We start from the raw sequence: 15,945 nt of genomic DNA, 5'->3' as shown, positions 1-15,945 counted from the left end.
TGTCAAAATCACAACCTGTCAAATGCCAGAGATAGGGATTGGTCCTTTCCCACTTTATGGGAGGCTCTGAAGAACAACCCCTTCCGGAAGCCACACTGCCTGTCCCAGGTGTAATATAGGTTAGAGTGAATTCCTCCTTGAAGGTAGTGCCAATTAGCCAATGGAGGAAAGGGGCCAACAGCACAAACATCTCCAAGGTATTTGACCCCAAATGAAAGACAGCTCTTGCAAGGCAAAATGTTTGAATCTAGGTAAGTTACAGGACTAGACCAAACTGTAACACATCTAGGAGCAAGTAGGTCTAGAGCAAAACTGTAATTAGCAGGAATCCAAAGGTAGGAGCAAGACGGAGGAGTTATAACTCACTGGGGCACTGGTCGGCGATCCTCTATAAAGTGATAGAACATTACACCAGTGGAGGCTGGTGGATATTGAACGTGGTGGGGTGCAAGACTGGTTAGCCAATTTTGGTGAGCGAGGGAGAAGGATGTTTTTTTAAATTAGCATACAGTAGTGTAACTTTGATCCATGCATGATATTAATCTGGCCAACATATAGGTACATGCGACCCCTGACTTGCCTCTTAGTTCACTAATAGCATTGGAATCAGGGAGGGAACAGAAATGTTTCTCAGTTCGTGGTTAAAAACTCTCACTTTTAACAAATACTTCTCAATGCATATATCTATTTACAGAGTGCCAACAAACTGCTATTCTGCCACTTTGGAAGCATACAGAGATGAAGCTGCAGCCCCTCAGTCACCAGACGAGCACCGCTCAGCTTAAAATTGTGGGTGATCCAGTTCTTTTCACCAAGGAGCTGAAACTGACCCTCCTGTCTAGCAGGGTCCCCGGTCCTGCTGTGGTGACAGCTACCCAACTCGTCCAGCCCTCCAGCCTCCTAGGACTGGTCACTTCCTCAGATATTCTCCTTATGCTCGTTGGTTTCGCAGCCGCTATCTCTGGAACTTGCAGTGTAGAAACAGGTCGCTTCCCTGCTGCCTGTCTGGCTACAACTCTCCATTTAAAACACAGGACCTCTAAGTCTGCTTCGACTACTGGGGCTCTGGTGAGAGCAGTCAGGCTCCTCTTTATGGCTCTGCTAAGCACAGGAGTGCAAGGAGATGCCTCCGAGGCGAGGGGACTGTGGTGTTTTCACTGCTGCACTCGATGTCAGCAGTGTGCGTGGTGATATCAATTATCCCGTGAGGCGGGGCTGCTGGCATGCGCACGTGTAGGCGGCTCAATAATAGGCAGGACACAGAGGGTGGCCTGAAACGGTGTCAGCGCATGGGAGTCTCTGACGCCGTTCGCACATGCGTACACCCATTTATTAGGCGCGCTCGCGCAGCGTGGGCAAGTCCATCCAAATCGTGTCAGCGGGGTTCACAGGAAATCCCAAAACTCAAACGCTTGTAGCGCCTCAGTCCGACATGAGCGGAGAAAATTGTTGTATATCGGAACTGTTCATCCAGGACCAGCTGGTGATATCCCGCTCTTAGGTCAAGTTTAGAAAACCAGCTGGCTCAGCTGAGCTCCCCAATTAGGCCATCTATGGCGGGTGTCTGGTGTCTCTCCCTGTTGATGGCAGTGTTCTACACATATTCGGACTACTCCTGGCTGCTTTGGTTTTCTGGCGACCACTATCGGAGACACCCACGGTGTCGGACCATGTAACTTCTCGATAATTCCAACTTTTTCCAGCTTGCACAGTTCCATTTCGACGTGCGGGCTTAGATGAAAAGCAACCCTCCTGTGCCTAAGAACCACCGGTTGTACCGCTGGGTCAATGTGCAGGTGTATTTGTTTGTCACTCAGGCATACAAGGCTGTCAAACACTTTTGGAAATTCATCCAGTATCTGGCTCACACCCTCTTGATGGATACCAAACGCGAATGTGACAATCCCTAACGCTTCTGCTGACTTGCAGCCCAGTAGCATGCCATGCCCTTCTTCAGTCACGAACACCTGAGCATCCACTTCGTGGTAGTCATATGCTATTCTGGTTTAAAACTTCCCTTTTATGAGTAAAGGCTTGGTTTGGCTATATGCAAACACCTTCACCTTGGCCGTCGTCAATGCCGGGGAGACAGCAATTCTCTGTATGCTTCCCTTGACATAATGTTTATGGTGGCACCCGTGTCAATTATTGCTGTTGCTGGGCGCCCCGCTACCAGGATTTGGCATCATGGTAGGCGCGTCTGTGTGTCACTCTGAAGACTGAGTGCACAACGTGTTCTTCTTGATTATCATCGTCCATGTCACTGCCCTGTTCCTGAGCTTCAGGAATCATGTTGACTTGAGACCTTCCTGCCCGTACCAAGCAGATCTGCACACCTCCATGAAGTGATTAAACTTCCCACAGGCCGTGCACTTCTTCCCTCGTGCCGGACAGTCCAACGGTCTGTATGACAGCCCTCAGCAGTACCCACATGACTTGACCCTGACATTCCGCGTGCGGGCCATCAACTCAGTGATGGTAGGGCTCCTTGTGCGAGCCACTGCTCCCGTGGCCATACTGAAAACTGCGTTGACTGGTTCCGTTTTGATGGGCATTTGAAGAGCGGCCTCCATCTGTGCCTCCCTGGCTTTTGATAGCTCTTTTATTCTCCCCAGGGTGAGTATGTCCGCCAATGGTTTTCCGGATTCCTCCAGTATTCTTTCCCTTAGCTTCACCGAAGCACACACTTGAATAATCTGGCCCCTTATTTCTTCGGTCTCATCTTGAAAATCACAGGTCCCTGCCAGTTCTTTTAGAAGTGCGTGGAATATACCTAGGGATTCATCAGGCTTCTGCCGTGCCTGTCTGAAAATGAAGCGTTCGTAGTCCCTGTTTGCCATTGGCTCAAAATGGGCATTTAATGAGTATGAGATGGGTTTTTGGCGCTGTTTCAGTCACTGTCTTTGCTATCTTCTGCACATCTTTCCCTCCTAAATGTAGCAGCATGGCACGCTTTTGGGCGATGTCCACCTTGGTCACCTCAAAGAACACGATCACTCTCTCCACCTACTCCTTCCACCTTGGGGCCTGAGCAGAGGGAGCCCCCTCCACCATAAATGGCTCAACCGCCGGGATGGGGGCCACATTGTACGCTTTAACTGTGTTAACGATGTCTAGCTGCCTCACAGGAGTATTATGGCCAGGCCAGCTGCCTGCCCACCTTTGTCACTCACTGTTTGTGGGGCCCACCGGGGCACTGGTGCACCACACCTGCTTCCTTCCACCCCTGCAGGTGTCCTTTGCAAGTTCCAGCCATCTTGCATGCCTTTGGGGGAAGCTGCACAGTCCCCAAGGAGCGCCAGGCCAAATCACGTGGCACGTGGGGAGAGGTGAAGGTTAACACAAGCTACCGCGTTCTCACAGGGGTCCAGACACACCCTCGTCACCAATGTGGTGTTCTCACCTCCGCACTCGATGTCAGCAGAGTGCCGGGTGATATCAATTAGCCCGCGAGGCGGGGCTGCTGGCATGCGCGTGTGTAGGCCACTCAATAATAGCCAGGACACAGAGGGTGGCAAGACCATCCAAATCACGTCACCGGGTTTCACAGAACTCGCCAGGGACATGCACACCCCGCAAATAAACTCACCCAGCATTATCTCGCGATACAACAGGGACCTCTCTAGGCTGCGGCCACCTCCGTTTGGAGGTCGGCCATGCAACCAATCTAATAGTCTATGGAGTGGAAACATAGGGAAATATGCCTGAGTCAGACTTATTGAAGAGAAACCCAGGAAATGAATGGTATGTGTAGCCTCCCCGGGGATTGCTTGGAAATTGAGGCATGTTATTTTTATGGATAAGTCAGTTCTGGTTACTGTGCTCCTCCTGTCCACGGGGTACCACTCACTGTGGAGGACGGTGTTCTGTAATACATAGATCGCCATCGGCCCTTTTGTGGCAAGCTCCCCTGGCAGAGTCCTCCTCCTACCTGGTGCCCTCCAGCTCTTGACCGCAAACCACATGGAAATAAATAACAGTCCATGCGTGCTCAAATCAAAATAAACAAACGAAGCCCTGCAGTCTGTGAGAGGGACGGGCAGAAAAAGAATCTTGGAGGCCTTATCGGCTGATCAATTTTGGTGAGTTTTTATTGAAGGGGCATAAACAAAAGCCAACAACAAAGATGGGGGGTTTCTTTTCTTTGTCCTTTTCCCGTGATCTTCCTTTGGGGTGGTTCATCTGTTACTGAGAGAGACACCCCAGGAGGCAAAAAAGAGAGAAAGTAGCGGTAAGTTTCACTGTTTTCTCGGTCTAAAGTCCAGGATAGGGCCCTTCCCCATCCCAGGGAGAGTGTAGCAATAGTGCAACAGAGAAGAGTGCATTCAAATAGAAAAGGAACATAGGACAGTATGAACAGAAATAAGCAAGCAAAAAAGGGATCTTATCCTATGCTTATCCTACGCTTCTGAGTTCAAAAGATGGAGTAAATGGAAGGTAGAAGTCGGGAGATATCCCTTTTATTTATATAACAACTCCCGCGTCGGATAGGTGCACAGAAACAAAGTGTTCGTTTTGGGGTAAGGCTTGTGCAAGTGGGGTGAACATTAAAAGCAGTGCATGGATGGGGAGACAAAACTACAAAGTTCGGTGCGGTCCTTTGTGCCTCCCTTCCCCGACTCTCACCCTTCACTCCCTCCCTCCTCCCGAATCACGTACCGCAGTGGCCACAGCTCTCCTGAGTTGCGGTGGCTTACAGGCGTCCTCCGGGGTTATCCACCACTCCTCAGACCAGGTCTCTAAGCCTCCGTCTTATTCTGCGTCATGTTATGTGTCGTCCACTGTGTTCTCCTCCTTGTCGGACAGGTGGTTCTCTCTCCGTCTTGAGGATTAGTTCCCTGACGCGGCGCTTTTCTCCCTCACTGGAATCAAAAATTAGCTAGCATTCGCGCCAAGAATTTTCAATTCTATTACGGACACGGAGGCGAGGATTATGCTTCTCTTTCTTATATTTGCTACTCACAGCAGCCAATGAAAAACGTTTTGTATGCAAATAAAACTACATTTCCCAAGATGCTTGCCCATACATCACATCCTGTATAGCCCCAATAAGAGCTGCTGCACCCTGTGTCTCCTCCTCTTTCTTTGCTCGAACTTATATATAGTCCACACATTAACAAATCCAGTCCAATCCGCTGAATATGAGTCCCAATAATTATCCTTCAACATGGAGAACCATCTTCAAACTGGAAACTTTACATCTTCTAATCCAGAAGAATACCTGCTCCTTCTTTACTCGAAGCTGAAAGGAATGAGACAGGGAAAACCCGTAACTTCTGTTGATACAGAATATCAAGTACATGCGGGTGGGTAATTATTACCAATACTGTAATAAACCGGGTGGGATAATCCTCGCCTCCGTGTCCTTAATAGAATTGAAAATTCTTGGCGCGAATGCTAGCTAATTTTTGATTCTATTACAGGACCGGAGGCTTCAGATTATGCTAGTTTAACGCTTATCCGCACACTACAGTCTTATATCTCCCACCGGTACATAATAAACTGTTTTAATATAGTTTGAGAAAATCTATCAGTAGAATTAAAACTTGCTAAACAATGGGACTCATCAAAAACAAGAATCATAAGTATGGTCCTTGAACGGACTGCGTCTCACAATTGGTTTTGAACATCCATCCTGGCAAAATATGCCCTCAACCCTCGGCTAAACTAGCCTCGGACCCACATATAAAATGTCAGTAATGATCAACAATAATATGAACAATTATACGAGAAAAACCTCAGATAGTAAATCCGATAATCATCGCTGCATGCTTTAAGGAATGGAAAGAAATACCCACAACGTGCATTCATTCGAATTCATGTGACCAGACCCTGACCACCTGCAGTCCAGACATTGTCTACAGAGCAATGTACTAGAGTAGATACTGTACCTGTAAAATGCGGCTTGTCTCGCTGTAGGAACACCTAAAGGTGGAATGCCTCGCAACACAGCCTGACAATAGTTAATGTCCATTCGACATCTTGTTATCTATTCTTTGGCAAAAAAGCAAAACACGAGAATTATCCCGGGCTGGGACTTTTACGCCACAAAAAAGAAACTCGAAAGAAAAACCCGACGCAAATTCAGCAACCTGCCTTGAACCGAGAGTGAGCCGCAGAAAACGGCCGAAATGGCCGCTGTAACGGGAACGCTACTAAATTCCCCGTACATTATTCAATAAATAGTTCACAAATCAGAGAATTCGGTTCTCACTAAACTGCCACATGGTGTTCATACCAACCAAGCGACCCTCTGTTGTCGAAACGTTTAGCCTGAGTGGGACCCAGAAACACAAAAAAGAACGCCCTCAGCGCGTTCAAAGAAAAAACCTGGAAAATAATGTAGACCGGAAACGTAATTGTAACTAAAAACAAGGCTGGCATCCATACCACCTGGGGAAAACTGTACTTACCACATTGCCATGTGTCAACCCTGACCCGTGCTTACTAAAGGCAACGGTTAACCTGCGAACCGTAGCTCCCTGGTGAATCATAAAACATCTGCCCGGATCTACATGAGTAACTGCATGAGAAAAGGGGGAAATTGTAAGGTTAGGTAGGAACCGAGTCGGCTGCCACCGACCCAAGGAACATTGGAAAAAAAAACAAATGGAGAGCTCCATGCGCGAAAGTTGTGACCCCAGTCGCCGGAAAATCGGAGGGGAAAAAATCATTTTCATCGACTTTCGTGAGACCAGACCTACCTTCTTTTCTAATGGTATTGACCTCCAACTGGAACGTCTGTGACTGACAAATCAGTCCTGTATGCTAAAGGGGGCATAGCGCAGGAACCCCAAATCAGAGAATTTCGGCAGAATGGCCTGGGTCCTGGAACAAGTCCACTAAGAAGGTGTATATGCCTATACCCGCTGGAGGTTCTCGCAGTCGAGAAATTGCGCCTATTGAGCAGAAGCCTCAAGAGGCATGCACGATAAAGAACCCGAATAACTGAGAGATCGGAAAAACTGTCGAGTGACGGTCCCCAAGGTCCGCTACTTTGGCACTCACCCGAATGGAAACTCCTGCGCTGATCCCATCGGAAAAACCTTAATAGCACTGTAGGTTGGGTCGTACAACAACTGAGTTGCGTAGGATTGAGATAAACCTAATCTAAGAGTCACCATTGTATGAAGGTTATAACCGGAGAAGTCCAACATAAGCCAATGTCTGGAAGTGTGAGGCCCAGGCCCGTGACTGTGTTAAGATAGACTTATCCCTACATATATATATCCCGCTAACTCGAAAGGTAAAATAACTTGGTACTTGGAGTGCTAGAGAGCTGGGATAACGTATACCTAGCATCACCCATCAGAACCGACACCGAAAAAACCGCCAACGAAGGGAAGGTGGAGACACTAGACTCACTCCTGAACGCTAAATGCACGAAGCCGCGTGCCACCAATAACGAAACTGTCCCAGAGGGATCTGTCGCAAAGGGCCTACCTGGATCAGGTGTAAGGGTGCCCAGCCTAGCGAAAGGATTTGCGATTCTCGGAAGAGCTGGCGCAAATGGCGTCATACCAACGCCTATCACCAATCGTGGCCGACGCCGACTAGGATATTGTTGTGCAGCCTGTCAAGTCTGGAAAATCCCTTTCTTAGACGACTAGAAACGCAGAAGCCTGGCGACGCCATCGGGCAATTCATCAACCATACCCAAAAGGGGGAGGTCGCAACGCCCTAGTCTAATTCTCGTCACAACGCCCTAGTCTAATTCCCGTCGCACGCGCGGATGTCTTACGTATTGGTGAAACCGGAAAATACAAAATAAATAGAATTAAAACAAAATAAAACAAAATCATGCTCAAGGATTTGTGGTAGGAGAACGATGATGGGCGTCCATCAAGTCCTGTAACCCTGCGTTAGGGAAAGTCATACCTGGGGCCCTGTTGACCACACAAGAACGTGGAGAACCTGAGTGTCAACATAATTAGTTCAGGAGACTCTTGCGCTCCTATCAATTAGTTCTCATCCTCCAATATATATATCCCACCAATCACCTTCAAGGGATATCCGTATTAAATATATATAGTAGTGCAAAGCACAGCTCAATGGAGGAGTAGAGGGGGAGCCAACCCTGTGCACACTAAAATAGAGAAATGAATAATATACCGGCTCCCCAGCAAAGCTGTAGTCATTATACCAGCCCAATGGGCGTCCGAGTCATCGTAAAATACCAAGAGCGTGTGCGCACTCCGAGGGCCAGCCTATTGTTATTGCCTGGAGGCTACCAGGAAATCTGCTCATGTAGAGCACGAGGCAATGTGACCTCGAAACAAACAGGGGACGCGTGCGACGTGCGTAGGTCAAATCGCCCAAATGAAGCTCAAGTGGGTTACGCACACCGGAGCGTGATGACTCCATAACCGCACTCGCCTACTAGGGAAAGTCTTTGGCGGAGAAAGCGCGAGACCGCGCGATGATCAGAACAACCTTATGGAAGTGACATGAATAGTGTTAACTCAGAAAACCTAATCATTGAAACACCTAATCTTAGAACAAAAAATCTATACACAAACCACAGTGACTCATTTGTAGCGTTGCAACACCAGCGCAGTATGCAGATCTTGAAAGAGCTTTTGATTCAGTGTACGGCCAAGCCAGGCCTTGTCATGAAGATCAAGCGCAGGCCCAATCAGGCATGTCGCAGATAACATCAGCGCGACATTTCCACTCCCGCAGGAGATCGCATTTTGGACTCTGGTGAGTGAAACCAATAGCGCTACCACGTGCACACAACCAATGCAGTACAAATACAGAAAGCATCAGATTAACGTCCATCCCAACTGTAATTTAAATATACTTTCGTAATTGTGAAAAAATAAAACAACCTGCAGAACCTGGAACCGAACTCTGAACCTCTGAGATAGGAGGCCAAAACCTTGCCACTAGGCCTCATTGACACAGTGCAACCAATAAGCCGGAGGAAATCTGTGTACTCTGTCAATGGGGGGAGGCTACCGAGTGCAGCGCGGCCTTGTGAGGTGAGCGGGGTTTATTAGGCCACCCGCGTTGAATTCACAGCGCCGTAACAGCCAAGAAAAATAAATGGCGGCGCGCGCCTACTAGAGATCTAACTGAGCCATGACCGCAGCGCGGCACTCCGTGGCAGCAGGGAGTGAAGCGAAGCCCGGGCATGCGGTCGGTGTAAGAACAAGATCTGCTCCAGGTGGGAGTGCATCTCCATTACGGCGCTCCCAGCGGGAACCCAGTTAACCAAAATACCAAGCTTCTGACCGCAGCGCGGCACTCCGCGGCAGCAGGGAGTGAAGCGAAGCCCGGGCATGAGGTCGGTGTAACAGCAAGATCTGCTCCGGGTTGGAGCGCATCCCCATTATGGTGCTCCCAGCGGGAACCCAGTTAACCAAAATACCAAGCCTCAGTGGGAGCCCCCCGCAAAACACACCGCTCCCAGCGGGAGCTTCTCAAGCCGTAAAAGGCGGAAAAACAATAGCGCCAGTGAGCGCTAATCGAGAAAAAATGTCAATTTAAAGCAAAAAGCATAATGGCCCCTAATACAACCAAATACACATAAATAAACACCAGTATTCAACATAGCGCGATATAAGCGCAAACATAATCGCAACATCGCCCAGACAATTTCAACAGTCAATTACGACCTAAATTATCACGTAATGTTCAGAGCACTTAACTGTCTGTGTGAGCAGCAAAGAAAGAGGAGGAGACACAGGGTGCAGCAGCTCTTATTGGGGCTATACAGGATGTGATGTATGGGCAAGCATCATGGGAAATGTAGTTTTATTTGCATACAAAACGTTTTTCATTGGCTGCTGTGAGTAGCAAATATAAGAAAGAGAAGCATAATCCGAAGCCTCCGGTCCTGTAATAGAATCCGGCTTCCCCTCTCTTCGAATCTGGCATGCTTCATTTTTTCCCGGGTCCTTCTCACGTGGCGTTGGCCCCGCCTCTCTCCGCTCCCTTTGGCTGTGATTTCCTGGTGGGTGGATTCCCTCCTGTATGTATGAGGCTTCGGGGTCGATTAACCCTTGCTCCGCCGGCTTCTCGGGAACATCGGTCTTAACTATGGTTGATATATGTGGTATGGGGAGGATATGAATGGTCGATGCCGGGTCACCCCCTCACAAATTGTTAATAGCTCACAATGCAGTCCAAGCGGAAGAGCAATGGTGGCGGTCCGTATGAACAGTGGTGGCTGGCATCATTAATAAATGGTGGTGGAACACTCACCATAAATGCTGCTGGCTGCCCGGCCTTCCGTCCAGTGCTCCTCTCCCCACAGCTTTCCTAGAGGTGACCAGAGACGGAAAGGGAGGGACTTCCTCCCTTGCGTCACATGAATCCAACCAATTTTGGAGCTGCACTGCAGCCACAAGATTGGTGGAGCAGGCTAATCCAGCGTTCATTTTGAGGCTAGGGGCCTGTGATAGCAATCCCCCAGCTGTTTTTCAGCCCTGGGATCGCTGGGTCTGAAGTGCGCATGTGGGATAGGTTGGCTGTAGACAGCCGGCAATCTGACATGTGCAATGAGTCCTGGGAGACATCCTGCAATCAGCAGGAATCTGCCTAGCCCCCACCCTCACACTCCAGCAGCGCAGGCCAGTGGCACACAGAATAAACCAATGGTAATGACCATTTTATTATTCTGTGTTTACTGCTGCGCTAGCAAGTGGGGAGACGCTCTTCCGCCCAAGAAGAGAAACCGCCTCTACAGTACACCCTTGGCCCAGTACTAATGGACATGATGAATGGATCATTATAGCACAAAACTGTATCTGGCAATCACAAAAAAGCTATTATCACCTCCTCCTAAAAATTCTGTGCAGATACGAATGCCCTGAAAAGGAAGTAAAAAGACAATCCCACGCATAATGTATGCCTTCTAAATGACTATCAGTATTTAGATAAACCAGAAGCATAGAATCGTTTTGGTGTTTAAGGGGAGAGTATGAGAGTTCATGAAGACTAACCTTCAGCTTCAATTCCATTTGCACTCGCAGTGGAGTACGAAACTGTTGACTACAGGATCTTGGTCTGCTGCATTACAAATGATGATAGGATTAATGGGTCTATGCCACACCACTGATAAAATCCTTACTTTAAAATCATAGGGCCCGATTCACAGAACTAACTTAAGACAAAATCCTAAACTTACTACGTTTGGTATTCACAGAAGTTAGGATTTTGTCTTAAGTTTATCTTAAGACAGACTTAAGACAGACTTAAGACAAAATCCTAACTTAAGTCTGTCTTAAGTCTGTCTTAAGACAAAATCCTAACTTCTGTGAATACCAAAAGTAGTAAGTTTAGGATTTAGTCTTAAGTTAGATCTGTGAATCGGGACCATAGACAGCAAATAAAACTGGTCAGTTCTTGTCAACCACCTAGGGTATACCATGCAGGGTCCCCAAGGATCCTTATGATCTTCTCAGGCTCTTTAAAACAGCCATATATCTTATAGCTGATTTTATTGGTAAATCCAAGATTTCATTTCAGTCCTAACCTGAGGACAGACAGATCATGTTCCAACTAAGTGAGGCCTGTTCAAAAGTGCCGGGCTCACACGCAAGCTCTGCCTCAATGGTTAAAAAAAGAGATACTACAGTTTGGCAAGTGCAACCCAAGACAGCTGCCCTTCAAAGCTCGAAACCTGTGAGTCAAGCTTTGATCATACATCCACCTTAACATACTTAGCAAAGCAAAACCGATTTTCAGCTTTTTAAGATATAATATTCACAGAGCGTATTAGTGTTGAGGGCCAAAATACCTACATTTAACTCATCAACAACTACAAACTTTCCAGCCTCCTAAGGATGATTTATGACAACAGGTTCACTCTAGCATATTTCAACAATATGGGTGGTGGGGATAAACCTCTATGTGAATTTCCCACACACTTAGAATATTTTGACCCCTGCTCTTAGACAACAGCAAGGTTGTCTCATGTTCAGAAGAGATCTAAAAACTGCCCTTTTTGTCAAGCCTTTTCTGAAATCACTCAAAATCACGTGTCCATCTTATTTGTCTGATGCTGTGATCCCCAGGCAGTGCATCTTGTCCGTTTATATCTGGGCTGGAATCAACCCTCGCCAACTACAGTGGGTCAAGTTATGTTGGACTAATCTCACACTGCTCAGAAGTACTCTCACCCTCAAGCATGGAGTCATCCGGGCATTGCAAATGCCTCTGTGACCAGCTTGCTAATTTCCTCCCCATTCCTGTTTCTTTTCTCTGCCCCCATTGCACCACACAAATAACTCTGAAATTACCTTCAAGCAGCATATAGCATCTTAGAAATCACCAATAAAACAAAATAAAGTTATTCTAGTGATCAGTCCAACAAGGAGAAATACTTCTACCTATATAAAATGCAAACATTTGCAAATCCTAAACGTGAAATCCAGACCAGTCTGATTCATTAATCAAAATAGCTCTTATATAGTAGAAATTGATCCAAGGTGAAACTGTATTGTCATTTGAAGTAGACAATAACAAGTGACCATTGACATAATACACTCTTTTACTGCGTTCCCAGTTGGTTAGTGTAAGTGTAAGCTGTGAAGATGCACATTCTCTTTGTAGAGTACCAATTAATATTGTTGCTTCAATATTTCTAAGCCTCGCTCAGAAATATCATCTAAACACAGCACACCCTTAATCGTGATTTTGTAAGCAAAGATAGATATATTGCAAGGATGGGTAACAATCACATGCACATTTGTCTTGTTTAGAAAGATCCTTGAGGTCATTAGAGGCTATTATTTGTTTATTTATTTTAGCTGGAGGATTTCTTAATTTAGCTTTATGGGATCATTGATTCTAGTTTACAAATCCATTGATTCTGTTTGGAACAATCTTCCATTTCAGATGGAGCTATTCGTCATCTTGTCTTGGGCACACCATAGCTATTGGGGGCACAATTTGATTCTGCTGGAAGCATCCTCTGGTTCTCTTTGGGCCATTCCATGATTCTGTTGGAAGCATCCTTCAATTCTCTTTGAGACATTCCATGATTCTGTTGGAAGCATCCTTCGATTCTCTTTGGGCCATACCTTGATTCTGTTGGAAGCATCCTTCGATTCTCTTCGGGCCATTCCTTGATTCTGTTGGAAGCATCCTTCGATTCTCTATGACACGTTCCTTTATTCTGTTGGTAGTAGCCTCCGATTCTCTTTGGGTAATTCCTTGATTCTGTTGGAAGCATCCTTCGATTCTCTTTGGACCATTCCTTGATTCTTTTAGAAGTAGCCTTTGAGTCGCTTTGGGACATTCCTTGATTCTGTTGGGAGTAGCCTTCGATTTGCTTTGGGATATTCCTTGATTCTGTTGGAAGTAGCCTCTGATTTGCTTTGGTACATTCCTTGATTCTGTTGGAAGCATCTTTCGATTCTCTTTGACACATTCCTTGATTCTGTTGGAAGTAGCCTTTGAGTCACTTCGGGACATTCCTTGATTCTGTTGGAAGTAGCCTCTGATTCGCTTTGGGACATTCCTGGATTCTGTTGGAAGTAACGTTCGATGCTCTTTGGGACAGTCCGTTGGAATTAGGCTTCGATTCTCTTTGGGCCATTCATTCTGTTGGAAGCATCCTTTTATTCTCCTTGGGCTATTCCTTGATTCTGTTGGAAGTAGCCTTCGATTCTGTTTGGGACAGTCAGTTAGAAGTAGCCTTCTATTAATCTTGGGCCATTCCTTGATTCATTTGGAAGCATCCTTCCATTCTCCTTGGGCAATTCCTTGATTCTGTTTGGGTTGTTCCTGCAGACTGTTTGGGGCTTGTTTTTATTTGAACAATTTCTTGACAATCTGAATATTCTTTGAATCTATTTGAGGCATTGCCTGATTTGCTTGGGTATTGTTTGATTATGTTGGGGTGCGCTGTGAATATGTGAGGAAAACCTTCATAAATTTCTATACGCACAGTGATTGGGATATGCAGATGATTGTAGAATATGTTTGCACTACAAAAAGTTTAAAAAACTCTCTTTTTACCAAATCTTCTATTTGTAGCCCCTGCAAGACAGTTAACATAGATGACTGGAAATGTTGAATCATCATGTGGTCCCCGCCCTTTCTACCCCTTTATTATATCTCCAGGGAATAAAACTAATGTTACATTGTTCTTTCTTTAGTCTGGACAGCTTGCTGGCTGGTGTTTACATGTGGTAGGGGTCTGACTGGACCTGTTTCTTACCTGGGACCAAGGAGCAGGTGACAATCAGCCCAACAGGTTGCACAGTGAGGTAGGCACCATTGCAGGCACGGACGTAAACTTTGCCACAGTGCCACCAGACTTTAAACGCTGAATTCATTTCTTCACAGTTACCATTGGCCATTATGCTCTGGGATCTACGCTGTATGGAAAATAAAAAGGGGCACATTAAAACAGAAGATGGATAGATGGATAGATAGATAAATACAAAGAAGGTTAGTCGCATGGATGAGTGAACGGACAGACGGATGACCTATACTCTGAGTAGGACTTTGGTCACATCATCCTCATTCCTTGAAGAATCTGGCCCACACAACATCAACAGCTGATTTGTTACACGGATGATTCAAGTAAAATAAGTTAAGAAGCATTTAAAAGCGCTTAGAGAGGATTTATATGTGTACCTTAATTGTCATGGAAATCATGGAAACATTGATTCGGAGCGGGGCTATGATGAATAATCCAGTTTCTTACTGGGGAGGAGGGGGGTGATGCAACAGTTCGCAGACAGGTACCACGATGCTCTGATTTCTGGCACATGTTGAGGCCAATATTCAGTTTTATACGCTCTTGGTAAGCCCATCATTGTCATCTTAACCCTTAGTCCTGTGGTTACCCTACGGTAGCAAATGCTTCATGTAATCCAGCTTCAAAAAGACGCAGCTCAACTGTTGGAGACAAACATACATCCCCCCTATATTTATTCCATGCTGCCCACTTACGATCCCATTTTTTGGGACACCCCCTGTGTTTGAAGATATCTTTTTCAGCTATCATGGCTCTGTCCATGTCAACTGCTCAATCTGTCATACTTCTAATAATCAGGGGTTACGCCCCATTTTAGTGGCCAGATAGGGCATAGATTAATGTATGCAGACGAAGAAGATCTGGCCACTTTACTTCATCCTGCTATTTATTTAGCAGATTAAGGACCAATGAAAATACTTTGTCTTGGTTCTGGTTTTCTCTTTACCAATGACTAAGTGTTTTTAGAAATAGTTTATAACATTCAAATACATGCACAAACATGAAACGATACACTTAGTGCTCAAAAGTAATCATTACATAAAGAAAGAATATTTCAATAGAAAAATAAGTTTCAATAGAAAAATATATAAATCACATGAATTTAAGCTGTGCATTAGGTTGCCCTGTCATTTGTACCTGTCGCAATCTTCACTGGGCTGCCACTTCATTTCGCCGCATCACCATTGCACCGCCATCTCTGCCACGACCTCCGTGGACCCCAGGACTGTAAGTCCCAGGGGGCATAGCGGACAGCATTACCAGCGCGCCAAGCCGGTGCATAAAGCACAGACAGGGCTCCTGCGGCGTGGGACTCCCTGTCATTTGTACCTGCCGCAATCTTCATTGGGCTGCCACTTCATTTCGCCGCATCACCGTTGGGCCACCATCTCTGCCACGACCCCTGCGGACCACCCCAGGACTGCAAGTCTCGGGGGGCATAGCGGACAGTATTACCAGCGCGCCAAGCCGGCGCATAAAGCACGGACAGGGCTCACACAGGACGCCCTGTCATTTGTACCTGCTGCAGTGTTCACTGGGCTGCCACTTCATTCCGTCGCATCACCGTTGGGCCGCCATCTCTGCCACGACCTCCGCGGACCGCCTCAGGACTGCAAGTCCCAGGGGCCATAGCGGGGCATAGCGGACAGCATTACCAGTGAGCCAAGCCTGCGCATAAAGCACGGACAGGGCTCCCGCGGCGCGGGACACCCTGTCATTTGTACCTG

General features: G+C 46.7%; 1 protein-coding gene across 3 annotated transcripts in view; it reads right to left on the bottom strand.

Moving 5' to 3' along the window:
• The window catches only part of FSCN3 (fascin actin-bundling protein 3), a 305,725-nt gene that overhangs the window by 60,499 nt on the left and 229,281 nt on the right, over positions 1-15,945 (bottom strand). For all 3 annotated transcript variants that reach the window (XM_078656097.1, XM_078656093.1, XM_078656104.1), the window contains exon 4: positions 14,174-14,333. In XM_078656097.1, coding sequence (XP_078512223.1) covers positions 14,174-14,333 — 160 coding nt within the window. The remainder of the gene's footprint in view (positions 1-14,173; positions 14,334-15,945) is intronic.

This window comes from Lissotriton helveticus, chromosome 1_1 (assembly GCF_964261635.1).
Source record: "Lissotriton helveticus chromosome 1_1, aLisHel1.1, whole genome shotgun sequence".
In the NCBI taxonomy this organism is placed as follows: Eukaryota; Metazoa; Chordata; class Amphibia; order Caudata; family Salamandridae; genus Lissotriton; species Lissotriton helveticus.
Note: the sequence above shows the minus strand (reverse complement) of the source record. Positions and strands in the feature narration are given on the sequence as shown.